This window comes from Natrix helvetica, assembly GCF_964273705.1.
Source record: "Natrix helvetica genome assembly, chromosome: 7".
Lineage (NCBI taxonomy): Eukaryota > Metazoa > Chordata > Lepidosauria > Squamata > Natricidae > Natrix > Natrix helvetica.
The window spans coordinates 9503476-9522267 of record NC_138558.1 but is presented as its reverse complement, the minus strand read 5'-3'; the positions used below and the strand labels follow the sequence as shown (position 1 = coordinate 9522267).

At 39.7% G+C, this 18792-nt stretch overlaps 1 protein-coding gene across 2 annotated transcripts in view; it reads right to left on the bottom strand.

Moving 5' to 3' along the window:
- Nucleotides 1-1809: 1809 nt before the first annotated feature.
- BMP2K (BMP2 inducible kinase) overlaps nt 1810-18792 on the bottom strand; it is a 60844-nt gene continuing 43861 nt past the window's right edge. For both annotated transcript variants that reach the window (XM_081960355.1, XM_081960356.1), the window contains exons 15-16: nt 15518-15631; nt 1810-3678 (exon numbers count right to left, since the gene is read on the bottom strand). In XM_081960355.1, the coding sequence (XP_081816481.1) occupies nt 2273-3678; nt 15518-15631 (1520 nt within the window). In that variant the 3' untranslated portion in view covers nt 1810-2272. The remainder of the gene's footprint in view (nt 3679-15517; nt 15632-18792) is intronic.

Sequence of the window (18792 nt, the reverse complement as noted above, 5' to 3'; positions counted from 1 at the left end):
CTACTGCCTTCCTTTTATACCACATGAAGCACGAACATCTTTTCCAATAAAATGAGGTTATCACATGGAGACCATAATTAAAATCAGCTCTCCTTTCACTTTGGGACTCCAACTCATACGGACGTATCTCTTGCACAGAAAGCCTTCCACTATGACAGCCAGATACAGTACATTTAATTAGCAGGTCCTTAATGACTTGATTTTGGACAGGTTGATCAGACGTCAGCCACGGTTGAAGTGGCCTTTGGAAAGAGTTATTTTACAACACACACAATGTCTGAGGCTTTGGCACAAAAATATAGGAACAGGCCTTCAGAGGCATGGGCATAGCTGATTTTTAACTGATCTTTATACAATATTGAGTGTAATAGACATCTAATTTTGGGGGGCAGATATGGTTTTCAAACCATGCGAAGAGATGGACTTCACTTCTAGAAGCACATTTAGCATCAACTTGAAATTATATCTTCTAAGAACGATTAAAATGTGACATATTTTTTTTTCCAAAACTTTGAAGTATGGTTAGAGGGTCTTAAGCCTCTATCTTCACATTTATGACATTTTGCCAATTATCCAAAAGTTACTCTTAATTTTCTTCAGGTTTTAATACAGTAACCGGATGGCAAAAACCAACTTACTTGGTATCTTTTAAGGAAATTCATTCAATGCTTCCCCCCTGGAATTCTCTTTTTTTTTTCCTCCCCCTCCACAATGATATTCAAATTATGTAAATAGTACTCAAGACATAGCTATAGTTAAGGTCATGTAGCTTCTACAGTTCAAATTCAAATTTTAGCATTTCTGATTCATACACACACACACGTACTCCCAAAAGATCCTGCCATGATCTCTGGATCCCCGGCCGTGCTTTGTGACCAAATGTTTTTTACTACGTCCACTTCCAAGACTACCCATTTTCACGAAACTGAAAAGGAACTGCAGGGCATCCAATGGCTATTTTGAACACACACACGGCTGCCCTCGACGGGACCCACAGCGAATGAAGACATTGGGAGTTCCTTTGCTCCGACTGAAAGTTCCATAATGTACTTGTCTACTCACCGAAGTTCTCCAAATGTTACAATCTGTGTCTCAAGGGCACCAATTGGCTCAGAGGTAAATTAATATCAGGACGCGGTCCTGGCTGTAAGGCATTGCTGGTTTTACTACGCGGTAATGGTAAGAGACTCAAGAGAGCTTCGTTTTTAAGCCTTCAGTTCTAAACCTCCTTTTGTTGGAAACTGATCGGTGTGTTTTGTGTAAAGTCTTAGAAAAGTACAATCGCGTAATACAGAAAGCATTCAAAAATTAGGTGAGAACCATTTTAGAAGATTAAAAACCTTGTGGGGTGCATACAGTTCATAGGAAATACAAAACCCCAGTAAAGCGAACAGACCTGGGGTGAAAACTCTGATTTAAACTCTTTGTAGGTCTGAATTTGCTACAATTTCCTGGCTGTTTTTTCCCCCCCATCGTCTCTCTGTGTTGGTGTGGTTTGCAAGTACACCTTGCTCTCTTCTCAAAATGGCAATCTCCAAAGTGCTGCAAAGAAGCTAACTGTTAGTGCTGCTGCTTTCTCGTTCCATTCCCACTTCCAACTTCCCCAACTAAGTTCTTGAAATCCTAAGAATTACAACGATCCCTGTTTTATATTAATGGCACTTACTGTGGAAAAGCACAGTTCAGGCAGATAGAGATAGAAAGATTTGGGTTTTCTTCATATAAGTTTAGGAACCAGTATCAAGAGCGCAAGCTCTGATTTTCAGAGATGTGAAGAGGTTAAGGAGTGTTTTTCTTTAAAAACAAAACAAACAAAAAAACCTTTAGAACAGGTACAATGAAGCAGTTCTCAATAAACCTGGCTTTTTTTCCAGACATTTTCTTGATTTTTTTGACTGATAAGGTCTCGTTTCATTCGTCCGACCCGGTCTGATGCTTCCATCAATTGAAGTGTAATTGCACTCTAGAAAGGACACAATTCAGAAGGTTCTAGTCATAGCCGATACCGTTGGTGATAGCTATCTCCCGATCTAACTTTAGGAAAGGTTTTTCTCTTACTCAAACCTTTCTCACCGATGTATCATCCCGATCTTGCATCTTTTAACATGGCGGGTGTTAAAATCTCATCGGGCCACAGCAGAGAAATAAGCGCGTGTTTTTTTAAATAAAAAAATTGCTTCTCAACCGAAGTAAATGAATTAGAGTGGCGTATTAAATCCAAGTTTGAAAAGGAAGAAAAAAAAATTTGGATGTTCCTAAAAAATAAAGAGCCTTACGGTTTGGAAGGAAACGGAGCTGCCCCAAATGGATCAAACTCCTGTTGCTGCTGGCTCTGTTGAGACTTCACACTTGGCACGACTTCGGTGAAAGGAACTGCTCCAAAATCATCTGTTAATTTTATGCCGTCGCCAGAATGAATGCTACCAATTAAGGAGCTCTGCCTGGGTCTCCCAGGCGCTGCGGAGTTGTGATTATCCCCCCGATTATCAGCCAATCCTTGGTGTTGGGGGAGACGTATCCCTTCGGCAGGGTGGAAAGGCTTGGCTCCAAAGGGATCCAGGAGGTTATCCTCACCCTGCAAGGGATTGACTCTGTCCTTGCTATCCGACAGGCTAATACTTATGTTTTCCTTGGAATCGGAAATGGTCAGAAACTCGTTGCTGCTTTGGGAATCCCGGCGGCCGGCTTTTTTGTGCCTTCGGGCTCTCTCCGGCGTCCGGTAACTGGGCTTCAGGGTCTTCTTGCTGCTGGTGGGGGTTCCGTGATGGCGCTTGCCGTTGCTCTTGGACCCCTCTTGCTTCATGCGCCTCTGGCGGGAAGAGAGCTTCTGCAGATTCCGTTGCTGCTGTTTCGCCTTGTGTTGCTGCTGGCTGCCGGTTATCTCCTCAAACGGGACGAGCCCAAAGAGATCCTCCCTCGCTTCACCGTGCCTCTGGATGGAAACCGGCTGGAACGGGAGGCAGCCAAAGATGTCCACGCTTTTGGGGGAAACGGGAGACGTTTGAGGTTCCGAGCCTGTGATCAGATCATCTTGCTGGGATATCCTTCTGCTGAAGGGGGCTTTGGTGAAGACATCGAAGTCGTCCTGGTCTTGCTGGGGATGGGCGATGTGGGAAGAAGAATCCTTTTGTTCCTGGGGCTGCAAAACGTAGAACGGAACTGCTCCGAAGACATCAAATTCTTGTTTGGGGCTCAAACTGGAACCGGGGAACTCGGTCAACGAAGGACAGGGAAGAATCATCTCTCTGCTTTCTACATTGCCAGGCCCTTCTCTGTATCTGCCGCAAGGTACCTCTTCTGGGGGCCGAAAATGGTGACTGTCCGAGTCAGAACTGTGCTTATCATCATCTTCTACATCTTCTTCAGAATCCATGAGAAGGGGATGCTGGCCTAAGTTTTCTGGCTCTGTGTCGTTGTCGTCAATAAAGTCTCCCGTCTCGCCCTGCAAGACTTCTTCGTCCTCTTGCTCTTCCTCTTCCTCACTGCTCTTTGGAGAAGGGGGATCGGATTCAAAATCACTCTCCGATTCATCGTTTCCTTTCTTAGTAGGAACGTCCGCGGCCTTCTTTCCAGCATCCTGGTCCTTAAGAACCTGGCTTGGCCTCTCATACTTAGAAAGACCCTCTAACGTGTTTTCTAGATTGCTGGCTGGGTTATTAACTTCATTTCCTGGGGAGCCTGAAAGGATGAAGAACAGGCAAAATAACTTCAATTTCAAATCAGTGTTTCACACCTCCACAAACACACATACAGATATACATGCTTTTACATTATACAGTTGGACAATTCTTAGACTCAAAAGCAGACACTAGAACTTTAAATCTTACAGCAAGAAAAGGCATATCTGAGTATTAGTACATTCACTCTCAAAAGCAACAACTGTGCTAAACCATCAACAGATGTCTTCCCACCAACTATCATTTTGCAGAGAGGAATTTATAATGGAGGTCAGCACATTCTCTTATTCGGGGGTGAAATTCAGCAGGTTCTGACAGGTTCTGGAGAACCGGTAGCGGAAATTGTGAGTAGTTCGGTGAATAAGTAAATACCACCTCTGGCTGGCCCCACAGTGGGGTGGGAATGGGGATTTTGCAGTATCCTTCCCCTGCCATGGCCACCAAGCAACGCCCACAGAACTGGTAGTAAAAAAAATTGAATTTCACCACTGCTCTTATCTTATTTATATACAATAAGTCACACTGCTTTGAAAGGAAACATACTGAAGTACAGTACTTAATTATGTTTATAGTGTCGTTCCTGACCACCTGCTTATTTAGAAATGTTTCTATTTAATTACTGAACGATTTTTTTCCAGTACGGATTGTCCCACATCCTGGCACTGCTTATTTTCACACACTGAAGATAAACAATCCCGAAGCTGACATTTCCCTCTCTAGTCATTTTGTCCTTTCCACACTCTTTTCTATCCTAAATACACACTCCTTTTCGGCTAAACTGGAGTTTGGCATGCAGCATTCTAGCAATGCCGCTCTGTATCTGTTTCTTAAGAATTCCCACGGTGGTCCATACGATTTAATACCTAGGAAACATGTTTCGGAGTTCACCTAAATCTTTATGTAATAAAATATACCTATGTATTAATCAATTTTATTTGCCCTCTTATTATTCCCACAAAGTATACGGGCTGGTATTTTCCTTTGGAATCAACTATAACTTTTCCCCCTTACAGTATTAGTGACTAGTTTCGCTTTGATCTGTTTACATGTGAAGCTAGCATTATTTATCTCAACACACATCAAGGAAACTTTCTGTCTCATTTCACTCACCAAACTGTTGTTAAGGGGAAATTATTTTCCTTACAATGTGGAACACTGTCTCTTTGTATTTAAGCTGCGCTTCCCAGTTATTGATTTCCTGTAAATGGACCTTTGGATTAACTATTGTGATTGCTTTTTGAGTCTAAAGAGCAACGGATTAGTACAGCTAGGCCCAACTAACTGACAAAAAGAGGATGCGGTGGCTCAGGGGCTAAAATGCCGACTTTATCGATCAGAAAGGTCAGCAGTTCGGCGGTTCAAATCCCTAGCGCCACTTAACGGAGTGAGCTCCCGTGACTTGTCCCAGCTTCTGCCAACCTAGCAATTCGAAAGCACGTTAAAAAATGCAAGTAGAAAAATAGGAACCACCTTTGGTGGGAAGATAACAGCTTTCTGTTCACCGCCCCCTAGAGTCGGGAATGACTAGCACATATATGTGAGGGGAACCTTTACCTTTACGTATCTGAACAAAATCTGTCACTAGGCATTCACAAGGCCACGGTGAAGCAAAGGAGGTGCCAGGCATCCCTTCTTCCTTTTTCCTTCTGTGGTGTATCCATTAGACTCCAAGTCTTTTGAGACAAAATCTATCTTATCCTTTACTCTCTGCTCAACATTAGAACTGTTTTTCTTCCCTAACTCGGCAGCCGCCAAACCTTTGGGCACCAGGAACCGGTTCTGTGGAGAGAGGTTTTTTTCCATTGATAGAATTTGCTATAAACAGCCTATATCAGGGGTGTCCAAACTTGGGAACTTTAAGACTTGTGGACTTCAACTCCCAGAATTCCCCAGCCAGCATGGCTGGCTGGGGAATTCTGGGAGTTGAAGTCCACAAGTCTTAAAGTTCCCAAGTTTGGACACCCCTGGCCTATATCCTCCAATTCAATTTAAACCTAGAGAGCGTTTCTTTCAGTTTTTTCTACATTTAATAATATACTATAATTTCTTTATTTCTTAATTAGTAAGATAACCATAACAATTGTACTGCTATTCTCTTTAGTCTACTAATGTAACTCTTTTCCCCTTACTTCCTCTTTTAGCCATTTTCTCTTGGGCTCTCAAAAAATTCCACTTTTAATTCTTTTTCTTCTTCTCCCCCTTTCCCCTAACTTCTTCTTTCTCTTTTCCCTGTTTTTGTGATTGTTGTATCTTTTCTTCAGGGTTAATTTCTTTTATTATTCTAGTGACTTTCCCCAGGGTTGTCCCTGCTGTCCTCCTGTCCTTACTATTTCGTGGTTTCTTTTTGTGTCTGCTTTTTCTTTGTGAACTGTAAACATGGAGAGAGGTTTTTCCATGGACTGGAGAAGGCATGAGTTCACGTGCTGCCTGAATGGGGCTACACTTGTTTGCGCGGACCGGTTTCTGGCATATCGTGGCCCAGTCGCTGGCCAGTCGCAGGGTTGAGGGATCCCTGCTTTAAGTGTTAAATAGCCATTACTGATTATTTTTTTGTTGCATCCAATATTTTATCACCATTTGGGGGGATCATTTTCTATCCATGGTTTTCTAAGATTAATGTCCACATGTACCATAGATATATCAAACATATATAGTACGTGTTTAATCCTTAGCTGCTGCCTTTGAAGTGGTTGCAACCTGCTCTATTCATGCCTATAAGCAAAATATTTTAATCATTCCTTCTAGCCTGGGAACTGTATAAAATAGTCCCTATTTTCATTTTTTCATTCTTCTGCCTTCTCATTCCTTTTCCTCTTATTTTTGCAAAGTTTTGCCTGTTTTGCAAGCCTGGTAATTATTGCTCTTTGTAATATACCGTGTGGGGAGCTTTCTAAGACAAAAGAGGAAGGAGGAAAAAAAATCCTAGTAATAATGTATCATTCATAAAATATTCAAGTGTGGGATTAGAATTCATTCCACCCAGTACAGTAATTAATCAAGGAAATGTGTTTTTTAATCAAAGTGTTCGGAAAGTAAGCATATTTCTATTAATTTTCCTTTCTACTTTCTAAATTGTTCTCCTTTACAGTAAAAGAAAAAATTCCCCCTTACAATATTACATTGATTTTATCTAAAGTAAAAGTTTCTTTCATCTCCCTGACAGACACTAAGACATTTACTGACAACAAATTAATACTAATGTAAGATAAAGGTAAAAGTAAATGTTCCCCTCGCACATATGTGCTAGTCGTTCCCGACTCTGGGGGAGGGCGGTGCTCATCTCCGTTTCTAAGCTGAAGAGCCAGCACTGTCCGAAGACGTCTCCGTGATCATGTGACTGGCGTGACTAAACGCCGAAGGCACACGGAACACTGTTACCTTCCCACCAAAGGTTTCTACTTGCATTTCTACGTGCTTTTGAACTGCTAGGTTGGCAGAAGCTGGGACAAGTAACGGGAGCTCACTCCGTTCTGCGGTGCTAGGGATTCAAACCGCCTAACTGCCGACCTTTCTGATCGACAAGCTCGGCGTCTTAGCCACTGAGCCACAGCGTCCCTAATACTAATGTACTTTAACCACAAAAGTTACACTTCAACAATATCCAATACTATGGAAGTAATTAACAGAAACAGGGAAGAAGGTATAGGGGCATACTGCTATAGTGATAATCCAATCCTACAAATAGTCATAAAAATAATTGGCCTGGAAGGGGGGGGGGGGACGGACGGACACCCACCCATTTTTTTTTAATGGAAACAAATAAACAACTGTTTTTCAAGTGTGATACTATAATAGGTTGTGCTACATTTCATATAATGGATTTTATAGTCATATGAATATGTAGATTCACTTTCTTGATGTGATAAGACTTTCCCCAAAGTAACAGTCGTAATAAAGAACTTTCAGAATCCATTTCCACGTATCCTTATATGCTAAAATTGCTTACAGAAATGATTATTCTTTCAAATTAAAAATGTATTCTTTTCGGATGAACATAATTATTTTTGTTTAACTACTAACTTTAAAACTGTTGGTAATATGGGCATACCTCTATTTGTATAACCAACAACAGCTAAACACACACACATACATATCTATATCTCTATATCTATCTATCTATCTATCTATCTATCTATCTATCTATCTATCTATAGATATATATAGATGATATATAGATATATAGATATAGATGATATAGATGATATAGATATAGATATAGATATAGATATATAGATATATAGATATATAGATATATAGATATATAGATATATAGATATATAGATATATAGATATATAGATATATAGATATATAGATATATAGATATATAGATATATAGATATATAGATATATAGATATATAGATATATAGATATATAGATATATAGATATATAGATATATAGATATATAGATATATAGATATATAGATATAGATATCTTAAAGATGACGTACTTTGCCTTTATATCAGGAAGATAATTTGTTATATGTAACATTTGCTTAGTTGAGATAACATATAAATCAGGAACTCATAAATTGCTCTAAAACTACTTCTCTGTAGTTGAGCACTTCGTTTACAGGAAAAAAAGAAATTAAGTCCAAATGAATCCAGATATTAACTCAATAGTAGTTCTAGCATAATGCTACTTTAAATATATGCACACAAGAGGTACCAAATCCGTATTTTAACCCAATTCAACTTCCTGTATCAACCTCCCCCTCCCATTTAATATTCTTACATTTATCAAAAGCCCAAGAGAGAGAAATTTCAAATTCACTTTTAAATTAATGCCATAAGAATGTTGTAATACACAACATGTAGAAAAAGATTGGATGGCAGTAATCTCAAAGCTGCTCCAATGGACATCTCAAATCTGAGTTTATGAACAGCTCAGAACTGGGCAGCCTAACATCTGTTCGCAAGAAAATGTGCAGATTATATCACTTCTAATCAGGTTTGCCTCTTGTAACAGGCTGTAATTCTGCCCTCAAATCCAATGCAGGTAGAACATCTTTAATCATTAAGATCCCAATCTTCAAGATAACAAGAAAAAAAATATTCTGTTCCTGTGTTCATTTTCTAGACATCCGATTATAAGAGGATGAATGGCTTGTAACAACCGGAGTAATTACATGCCTTCTGCTTGTTCATCATTTCAAAAAACGGGGAGAAACCCATGGGCATAACCATTTTTTAAAGCTCTGCCTGAATTGGGAACATACTGCTGTCATCATTCCCCAACAATCCACCACATGTTAGTTCAAGGATTGCAAAGATGTCAGCTAAATCTGCAGCCTTCCAACAACAGACAGAGAGGCAGATGTTGGGACACCGTCAAGAGATTTAGTGGTTAGCTTGGTGTTTTTCACTTAAGGGGACAGTCAAGCGGCATTTCCTTCATTCCATTCACCCGCTTCCTTTATGCTTGTTGCAGTCGTTGGAAATACTGCAAGATGGAACCTTTTCCATTCTCAGTTCTCAACCCCGGGGACTGTTAAAATCATCGAAGAGAAATATTTTTGAGAAAATGATATCTTTTTTTTCAAACAGGGAATGAATGGCAGACTAAATGGCAGATCATCCTCGGCTTATGACGGTAATTGAGCCCAAAATGTATCTTGCTCAGAGAGAGAATTTGTTGAGTGAAATTTTGCTCTGTTTTGCGACCTTTCTTGCCGCACATGTTAAGTGAATCGCTGCAGTTGTTAAGTTAGGAACACGGTTGTTAAGTGAATCTGGCTTCCCCATTGTCAGAAGGTCTCAAAAGGGGATCACTGTAACCGTCGTAAATAGGAACCACTTGCCAGGCATTCACATTTTGATCATGTGACCATGGGGATGCTGCAACAGTTGTAAGTGTGAAAAACAGTCGGAAGTCACTTTTCTCAGCGATGTTGTAACTTCAACTGGTCACTAAATGAACTGTTGTAAGTCAAGGATTACCTCTATTAAGCACTGGTATTTATTTCAAGCATTTCAAACCCACCGTTAGAGGAAAAAATCCCTCTCAGGATGAATTCTATGTAGAAGAATAAGCAATAATCCCAATTTATGCGTAAGAATCTTTGGGCTAAACTAGGTGTGCCAAAGCCTGTGGTCCAAGGGTCGCATGTAACCCTGGACATCTGGTAACGTGGCCCCATTAGATAATTAAAAATATTTTTTAAAAAGGAAGTAGTTAATTCCTTCTCACTCAATGCAAGTCCTGGCAAGCTAAAGGATTGGACAATCATGGCTTAGATCAGTGTTTTTCAACCTTGGCAACTTGAAGATGTCCGGACTTCAACTCCCAGAATTCCCCAGCCAGCAAATGCTGGCTGGGGAATTCTGGGAGTTGAAGTCCGGACATCTTCAAGTTGCCAAGGTTGAAAAACACTGGCTTAGATGACATATGTTCTCCAGTTGGCTTTCGTCGTAATTAACTACTCCTCAATTTCTGATGGCAAATCTTGACAGCACACTAAAAAGCAGAGACATCACCCTGTCAACAAAAGTGCGTATAGCCAAGGCTATGGCTTTCCCAGTTGCAATGGATGGCTGTGATAGTTGGACCATAAGGAAAGCTGAGCGCCAAAGAATGGAGGACTTTGAACTCCGGTGCTGGAGAAGACTCCTGCGAGTCCCTTGGACTGCAAGGCGATCCAACTGGTCAGTCCTAGAGGAGATCAACCCTGACTGCTCTTTAGAAGGCCAGATCCTGAAGGTGAAACTCAAAGACTTTGGCCACTTAATGAGAAGGAAGGACTCCCTGGAGAAGAGCCTAATGCTGGGAAAGATGGAGGGCAAAAGAAGAAGGGGATGATAGAGAAGGAGGTGGCTGGATGGAGTCACCACAGCAGCAGGCGTGACCTTAAATGGACTCCAGAGGATGGTAGAAGACAGGAAGGCCTGGAGGAACGTTGTCCATGGGATCACGATGGGTCAGACACAACTTCGCAACTACCCTGTTTCCCCAAAAATAAGACCTCCCAGATAATAAGCCCAATCGGGCTTTTGAGCATATGTGCTAAAATAAGCCCTCCCCCGAAAATAAGCCCTCCCTGAAAATATTGCAACACAGCAGCAGCCATGAGGTGACCACGCTCGCCGCCTCCTGCACCTCAAAAATAATAAGACCTCCCCAAAAATAAGGCTAAGTCCTTATTTCGGGGGTCAAAAGAAAATAAGAACCTGTCTTATTTGGGGGGAAACATGGTAATAACAATAACAATTTCTAAATGGCTAGAAGGGTAGATATTACTAGCCAAGTATTACTCCAAATTATGAAAGAGGCTAAATTATGAACACACAGTTCAGAGGCTTGAGGTCCAATTTCAAAACAGGAAGAGCAGCTCTTTTTAGACACTTTCGCCAAAAGAAAACAGTAAGGGTGGTTTTATTTCCCCCCTGAATTTTCTCTGTGCTTGGTAGTAAAGAGGGGGGGGGGGTAAGTTTGCCAGAGGAAGTAAATTCCAGCCTGTGTTACATTTTGATGATTAATGGACTTCTTTCTATTGAAAATAATTCAGACAATATGTGGATTTGTAAGCTTACTGTGAAGACATATAAGATTTAGTCCCAGTTAATAAGCCACGTGCTTTAAGGTAAATTTATAGAAAGTGATCGAGTCAATATTTGGAAGAAGTGTTCATGTTATTGTTTATGAGGCTATGCAGATTTCCATATAATATAAACACCTCATTCTACCATCGATAGAAACATCCGTTGTGTTCATGAATGAAGAAAGATCTCCTTTGTTCAACTTGTCCTAGTCAGCTTATGCAAATCCACTGCTTCTAAACTTGTTTTCCCAAGGACAATCGGTTCTGCACTTTTCTCAAACTCCCAGTTTACAGAAGAGGGCAGTATCTCCCCATCCACAAAATAAGAAATGGTCGTTAAGTGTGAAAAATGGCCGTAAGTCACTTTTTTTCAGGGATGTCATAACTTCGAACGCTCACTAAATGAATTGTTGTAAGTCGAGGACTACCTGTACATATTGGCTAACCTTCCTATGCAGTGATGCACACTGTAATGGATTTGTTTATATGACCCCCGCCCCACTCCAAGAATCCAGCTCTGCCAGTTTCTCCTTAGAGCCAGCTATTCACTCAAACTGTAGAGGATCTGTAAGAACATTTTACAAGTACTTACAATAGTTCATTTAATGTCAGTTTTTTCATTGACTGTTTTTCACACTTACAACCATTGCAGCATCACCTGATCAAAATTCAAACACTTGGCAATTGACTCATATTTATACAATACAATACAATAGTAGAGTTGGAAGGGACCTTGGAGGTCTTCTAGTCCAACCCCCTGCCTAGGCAGGAAACCCTATACCGTTTCAGACAGATGGCTATCCAACATCTTCTTAAAGACTTCCAGTGTTGGGGCATTCACAACTTCTGGAGGAAAGCTGTTCCACTGATTAATTGTTCTAACAGTCAGAAAGTTTCTCCTCAGTTCTAAGTTGCTTCTCTCCTTGATTAGTTTCCACCCATTGCTTCTTGTTCTACCCTCAGGTGCCTTGGAGAAAAGCTTGACTTCCTCTTCTTTGTGGCAACCCCTGAGATATTGGAAGACTGCTATCATGTCTCCCTTAGTCCTTCTTTCTATTAAACTAGACATACCCAGTTCCTGCAACCGTTCTTCATATGTTTTAGCCTCCAGTCCCCTAATCCTCTTTGTTGCTCTTCTCTGCACTCTTTCTAGAGTCTCTACATCTTTTCTACATCGTGGCGACCAGAACTGAATGCAGTATTCCAAGTGTGGCCTTACCAAGGCCTTATAAAGTGGTATTAACACTTCACGTGATCTTGATTCCATCCCTCTGTTGATGCAGCCTAGGACTGTGTTGGCTTTTTTGGCAGCTGCTGCACACAGCTGGCTCATGTTTAAATGGTTGTCCACTAGGACTCCACTTATGACGGTGGTAGTATCCCAGGGTCACGTGGTCACCTTTTGCAACCAGCAAAGTCAATGGGGAAGCCAGATTCCATTTACAACCATGTTACTAACTTAAAAACTGCAGTGATAAACTTGACGGAAGGAAGCTAGAAAAGAAAGTAGTGAGAAGATAAAGTACCCAGACGATGCACTATTAAATGGAAAAGGGGGGGGAGGGCAAAACAGAAAAGAAAATATTAAATATATAAGTATATAAGTATATATTCAAGAGTGAGATATAAAGGGGGGGGGAAACATAACTAGGGTAGATTAGCAAAGTTAAGGGAATAAGAAATGATATTAAATTATATCTGGGTTTGCAGAAATTCCATCCCAAGAAACATAAACTGAGTTTTGAAATAGACACCAACAACAATAGAAAAAGAAAGGGAGAGAGGACGAGAGAATGAAAGGAAGACGGGGGAAAGAAGAAAGAGGTAAGGAGAGGAGGATGTAAGGGAGAGAAAGAGAATGAGAGAGGGTAGGAAGAGGAAGAATAGGAGAAAGGGAAGGGAAGAAGGAAGGGGAAGGAGAGGAGGAAGGAAGTAGAGAAGGAAGGGAGGGAGGGAGAAAAGAAAGGGAAAATAAGGTAGTGTCACAACAGGAGGAAGGGATGGTAAATAAAGCAACCCAAACTGTATATTAGAACCTATTAAGTGAAATAATAAATGTATAAGAAATACCAATGTAAAGAAGAATAACAACTATGTGAATGTATACTTAAAATGCTATGTAAGAGAATACTTTTTTAAAAATGTTTTCAAAAAACTTCAAACGCTTGGCAATTGACTCATATTTATGACGGTGGCAGTGTCCCAGGGTCACGTGATCACCTTTTGCGACCAGCAAAGTCAAAGGGGAAGCCAGATTCATTTTACAACCGTGTTACCAACTTAACAACTGCAGTGATTGACTTAACAACGGTGGCAAGAAAAGTTGTAAAATGGGGCAAAACTCACTTAATTGCCTCACCTAGCAACAGAAATGCTGGGCTCAACTGTGGTCATAAGTCGAGGGCTACCTGTAATTTTAAGAATTATATTGTATTTCATAGATGTATCCTTTTATTGTTATGGTGTGATTCTTAAGATTTATTTTTTCTCTTTTATTTTTATAAAGTAGTGTAAAGAATGCTCAAGAAAAAGTACAGGTAGTCCTTGTTTAGTGATCACAATGAGGAAGAGCTGTTCAGTTGTTAAGGAATGTGGTCCCTAAGGGGAAATATTTTACTTCGTCCTTCCATTGTTTTACAGACCTGCACTGTGGGGATTCATCAAAATGTCACTTTTTCATCACCATTATAATTGAGAATAGCTGCTAAATTAGGCAGTTGCTAAAACAGGACTACCTGCAATCCTGTTTGATACATGATAAAGTCATAAATTCAAATTACATCATCAAACTGATATATTGAATTAGAGACTGATTAGCATACAGAGGAGCAAGCAAAATTGTTTTGACTGGGGTTTGTTTTGCCAGGGGGTTGTTAATTTCACAAGAAATATATGTATGATTTATTTAGACACTATGTTAGCAACTTCCTTTTCACCTGGGGAATTTACAGCAATGCATAATTGGGCCTTTAGCACTGTACTGAAGAGATCGCGGGATATTTCATTAGCTTCCTCCCAACATGTACATCTGACAAAAAGGAAGAGCTGAATAATTGGGCAGAGAACACACAACCTCGGACTGAAAAGTCAGCATATTTTGATATTTGTGCCTAGGGCTTACTGGGTAGGTGAGTATATCTCAGCCTCAGCCACTTTAAGGTGTGCGGACTTCATTTCCCAGAATTCCCCATGCTGGCTGGAGAATTCTGAGAATTGAAGGCCGCACACCTTAAAATTACCGAGGTTGAGAAACATTGGGGCAGGTTATTTCTCTACCAGTAGAGCCAATTTGGATATAAATGTTGGTTTACCCCTCAGGCTGACCAATATTATTTCTCCATTTCTTTCTTTTTTGCGTTCTTTTGCCTAAGCCTCACCTACTTTGAGATGGGAGCGTTTGAAGGTGGGGGGGGGGCGCAAGGGGCAATTAAAATGGCTGCACTATTGGAAACTCAACCTCCTGCCACGTGTCCATTTCTTCCGTGGTGAAATCTGGACGTTGGAGCTCTATATGCAAAATTTAGATTTAGTTCAATCGGAAAAGATGCTTAAGATAATAATAGCATTTAAGCAATAGCAGTAAGACTTATATACCGCGTCACAGTGTTTTACAGCCTCCTTAAGCGGTTTGCAGCGTCGGCCTATTGCCCCCAACAATCTGGGTCCTCATTTTACAAACCGAAAATAGTCTTATCAAATGTGCTCAGGAAGAAAACAGTGGGAATTCTCTATCTCAGGGTGTCAATCTCAAGGCTCAGGAGCCGGGATCCAGCCCGCGGGGTGCTTAGATCTGGCCCGCGGGGCCACCCTGGAAATAGTGAAGGACCAGCCCGCGGCGCCTCTGCCAGTGAAAATGGAGCTCACAGGGGCCATGGGCAGCCCTCCCGAGCTTTCTTTTCGCTGGCAATGGGTTTTGGGAGGCTGTCGCAGCTGAAAACGTAGCTCGCGAGGGCCGTGGGTTGCCCTCCTGAGCAACTGGCAGAGGGTTGCAGGAGGCCATCGCAGGTGAAAACGGGAGCTTGGGAGCCCGTTTTCGCTGGCAGAGGACTCGGGCCACCACAGGCACCCCCAACACGAGTGACGTTGAGCTGGCCACCCCCAACCTGGCCATGTCCACCCCAGCCCTCGAGGTCAAACACAATCCTGATGCTGCCCTCAATGAAATCAAGTTTGACACCCCTGATCTATTTGGTTCTTGACCACAGGGAAGAATTTATACCACTGAATCAGCCCCATTTCCTTTCTATCAAGATAAATTTACACAGGAGGAAAAAAAGGCACGGTATATACTATGTGACTTGCCTGCGTGTGAAATGAAAGGAACAGAACCAAAGGGATCTTCTGGAAGATGGGTCAGTGGAGCAGAATGTGACTCCACTGGCTTATCTAAGGAGGTTCTCTTCTCCACCAGCCTGTCTGCAAAAATAAAAACGAAACAAAAACAAAAAAACAAAAGTAAAACAAAAATGGCAACTTTTAAGCCGGTTAACGTTGTATTTTTCATAAGCGTTCTTTTTCTTTTATGGAAATAATACCCAAAAATTCTTCCTGCAACCCTTCTGAGATAATTTGCAGAAGTGTAACAAAAAGAAAGGAAAAAAAAGACCTCAATTTTAACCCAAACATTTAGTTGAACTAAGGGACAAATGTAATGATTGCTTCCAAAAATTGCCCGGAATTTAATAAATATCCAAGCCAAGGAGACCTCACAAATGTGCAGCAGCCACAGGAGGACATGCATTAATAAAAGGGTAAAGAAATTCAAGAAATCAAAATAAAGATTGTTTAATTTCTGAGTTGTTCCAGATTACTTATTATACTTATTCGTTCTTCCAATTATTTATTAGTCAGGTTTCAAATACTTTAAAGGCTGGGTTCTGCATGGAAAGACACTGTTGTTATTTAGTACTAATTCAGAATTCTGTAGTGTTTCACGTTTCATTCATTTTAAAAACAGTGGCTTAACTCTTTCATCATTCTCCCGCAGAACTGTTCTGTTCTAGCAATGCGTAAGAAACACCTGTCAAAATTAAATATAAAGCACAGGCAAACTGCGTGCTTACAGCAGCTGTTTAGCGATAGAAAGACTGTCCAATTTATCATATATGAAAGCTGCATTGCACCTGCTCTTCAATTCTTTTTTCAGAAATCTATATTGTTTTTGAATTTATTTATTTATTTTGACATTCTTAACAGCGCAGTACAGTTCTGCTCCAATTAAGAACTCTTTCGGGTAAAGCTGCCAGGAACAGTATATTCCATTTTGCTTCCCAAAAGCTATTTTTAAGGCTTCATCCCAGCTTGTGCAAACTGCATCAGCCCCATTCCCTCTTCGGCTACAGGCTGATCATTTCTCAAAGTGCAAGAATCATTTTGCAGAAGAGCCCAAATGTGATAATTTCTTGCCTATGTAGATCTGAGCCATTAGTTGGATATGGATTATCCCTTCTATAAAGCAGAGACCCGTTTATTTCTGAAACAATTGAAAACTAACAAAGCATCATTCTAGGGGGTGGCAGTTTTGCCCATATGCTACTTGCTAAAGCCTAACTTTTCAAACAACAAAATTGTATCTGCTTTTGTCTGTGGTCAGGATCCTTTTGTGAATGAAATTTTACTGAAGAGGAACGGTAGAATTTTTATAATCAATTTAAAACTTTCCCTATAAATGCCATTCCAGAAGACAGCGGTATCAGTTTTTAAAGCAATTTAAAACAATGTAAGTTTTTCTCTGGTAAAGTCCCCAGTGATCAAAGCCAGTTAGCCTGTACAAATGTCAAACAAATTAACAAATAAAATATTCACAGAATCAACACCATGCAGGGCTATAGACAGCAAAAAACAATTGTAATTAAAATACAGATTACAAAGAATAACATAAAACGTTTAACATTCAACCTTCAATCACAGTAAATGAATATTCTTCATGCAAGACTTTGTGTGTGTGTGTGTGTGTGTGTGTGTAGTGTCTTGGAAAAATGAATTATACTTAAGTGTCATTTGGTATTATTTCTCCTTTTCTACAAGAAAGGAAACTAAAAGAATTGGCATATTCCAAGAGTTTCTATCCAGTACAGAAATGTTTCTCTGCTACATGCAGATTTTAAAAACTTAACACTATAATAATAGTAATAGTAATAGTAATAGTAATAGTAATAATAATAATAATAATAATAATAATAATAATAATAATAATAATAATAATAACAATAACAACACTATAATAATAATAAATAGTAATAATAATAACAATAATAATAATAATAAATAGTAATAATAATAACAACAACTAAATCATAATTACTGTATTATCTTTTGTTCATTCGGGATAATGCAAGAATGAATAATCAAAATCCTACCGGATTGTTTATTCTGCATTTTTGATTGAATCTACTATTCTGTTTCCCTGAAAATAAGACCTCCCAGATAATAAGCCCATCGGGCGTTTGAGCGCATGTGCTAAAATAAGCCCTACCAGGAAAATAAGCCCTCCCTGAAAATATTGCAACATAGCAGCAGCCATGAGGTGACCACACTCGCCGCCTCCTGCACCTCAAAAATAATAAGACCTCTCCAAAAATAAGGCTAAGTACTTATTTCGGGGATCAGAACAAAATAAGAACCTGTCTTATTTTCAGGGGGGTATTAATTATACAGAAGTAAATTTAGAGATTGTCACAGGAAAAATACTGGAATTTTATCTTAGTAGATGTACTTATAGGTACAAAAAGTGAGTTTGGAAGACAAAATTCTCATGAATAAATATTTTTTTTACACATTTTATATATTTCAATTCTATAACTACAGGAAGCCTCGGATGCTTATACTGTTCACAATCCAAAATTTTCAAGCGGTAATTCAGTTGACTTATCAAAATGGAATAAATTGCATTCGTTTCTTCAGTTACTTAGATAATTAAGGGGAAAAGAACAACTTCAGAAGAACATAAACTGGGTTTTCCCACTTCACTGACCTGCTATTATATTCATTATCAGTTATTTACTGTGGAGATTGCTGGAACTGTACAAAGTGCAACAAGAATGCTATAAATCTATTGAGTCTTTTTTAAATCCAATTTTTGCTGCAGGTGAGAATTGCAATTCAGTTACTAACAGCACAACTTCCAATGGCTGAAATACAGTTTGGGGAATAATCTTCAGTTAATATCAATAGGTATGGCCCAGAAAGTAATTCTAGATCTAATTGTGGTTTGAGAAGCAAGAAATTTTGTGAAATCCTTTCAACTCTTACATATTTATTTACACATTTATCATAGATTTCTTCCAGGGTGATTAAACACTTCATTAGTAATACTGAATTTTTACTACGTGCTCTTTAAGTAAGCAGCTCCAAAACAGATATCAAAATGTTGTAAGTTTCCAATGCTATGAAAAAGACATTCCTGTACATAACAAAAAGCATTTGAGAAGTTGAAACATTTATTCAGAGAAGAGGAAAAGCAAATGTTTTATCATGGCTCCTTCAAAGGGAAGCATTTTGAAAATTTACAGAGTTAATACATTCCAAATAAACTGCAAAACAGTGCAAAACTGTGGATTATAAAACTACTGCTTTCA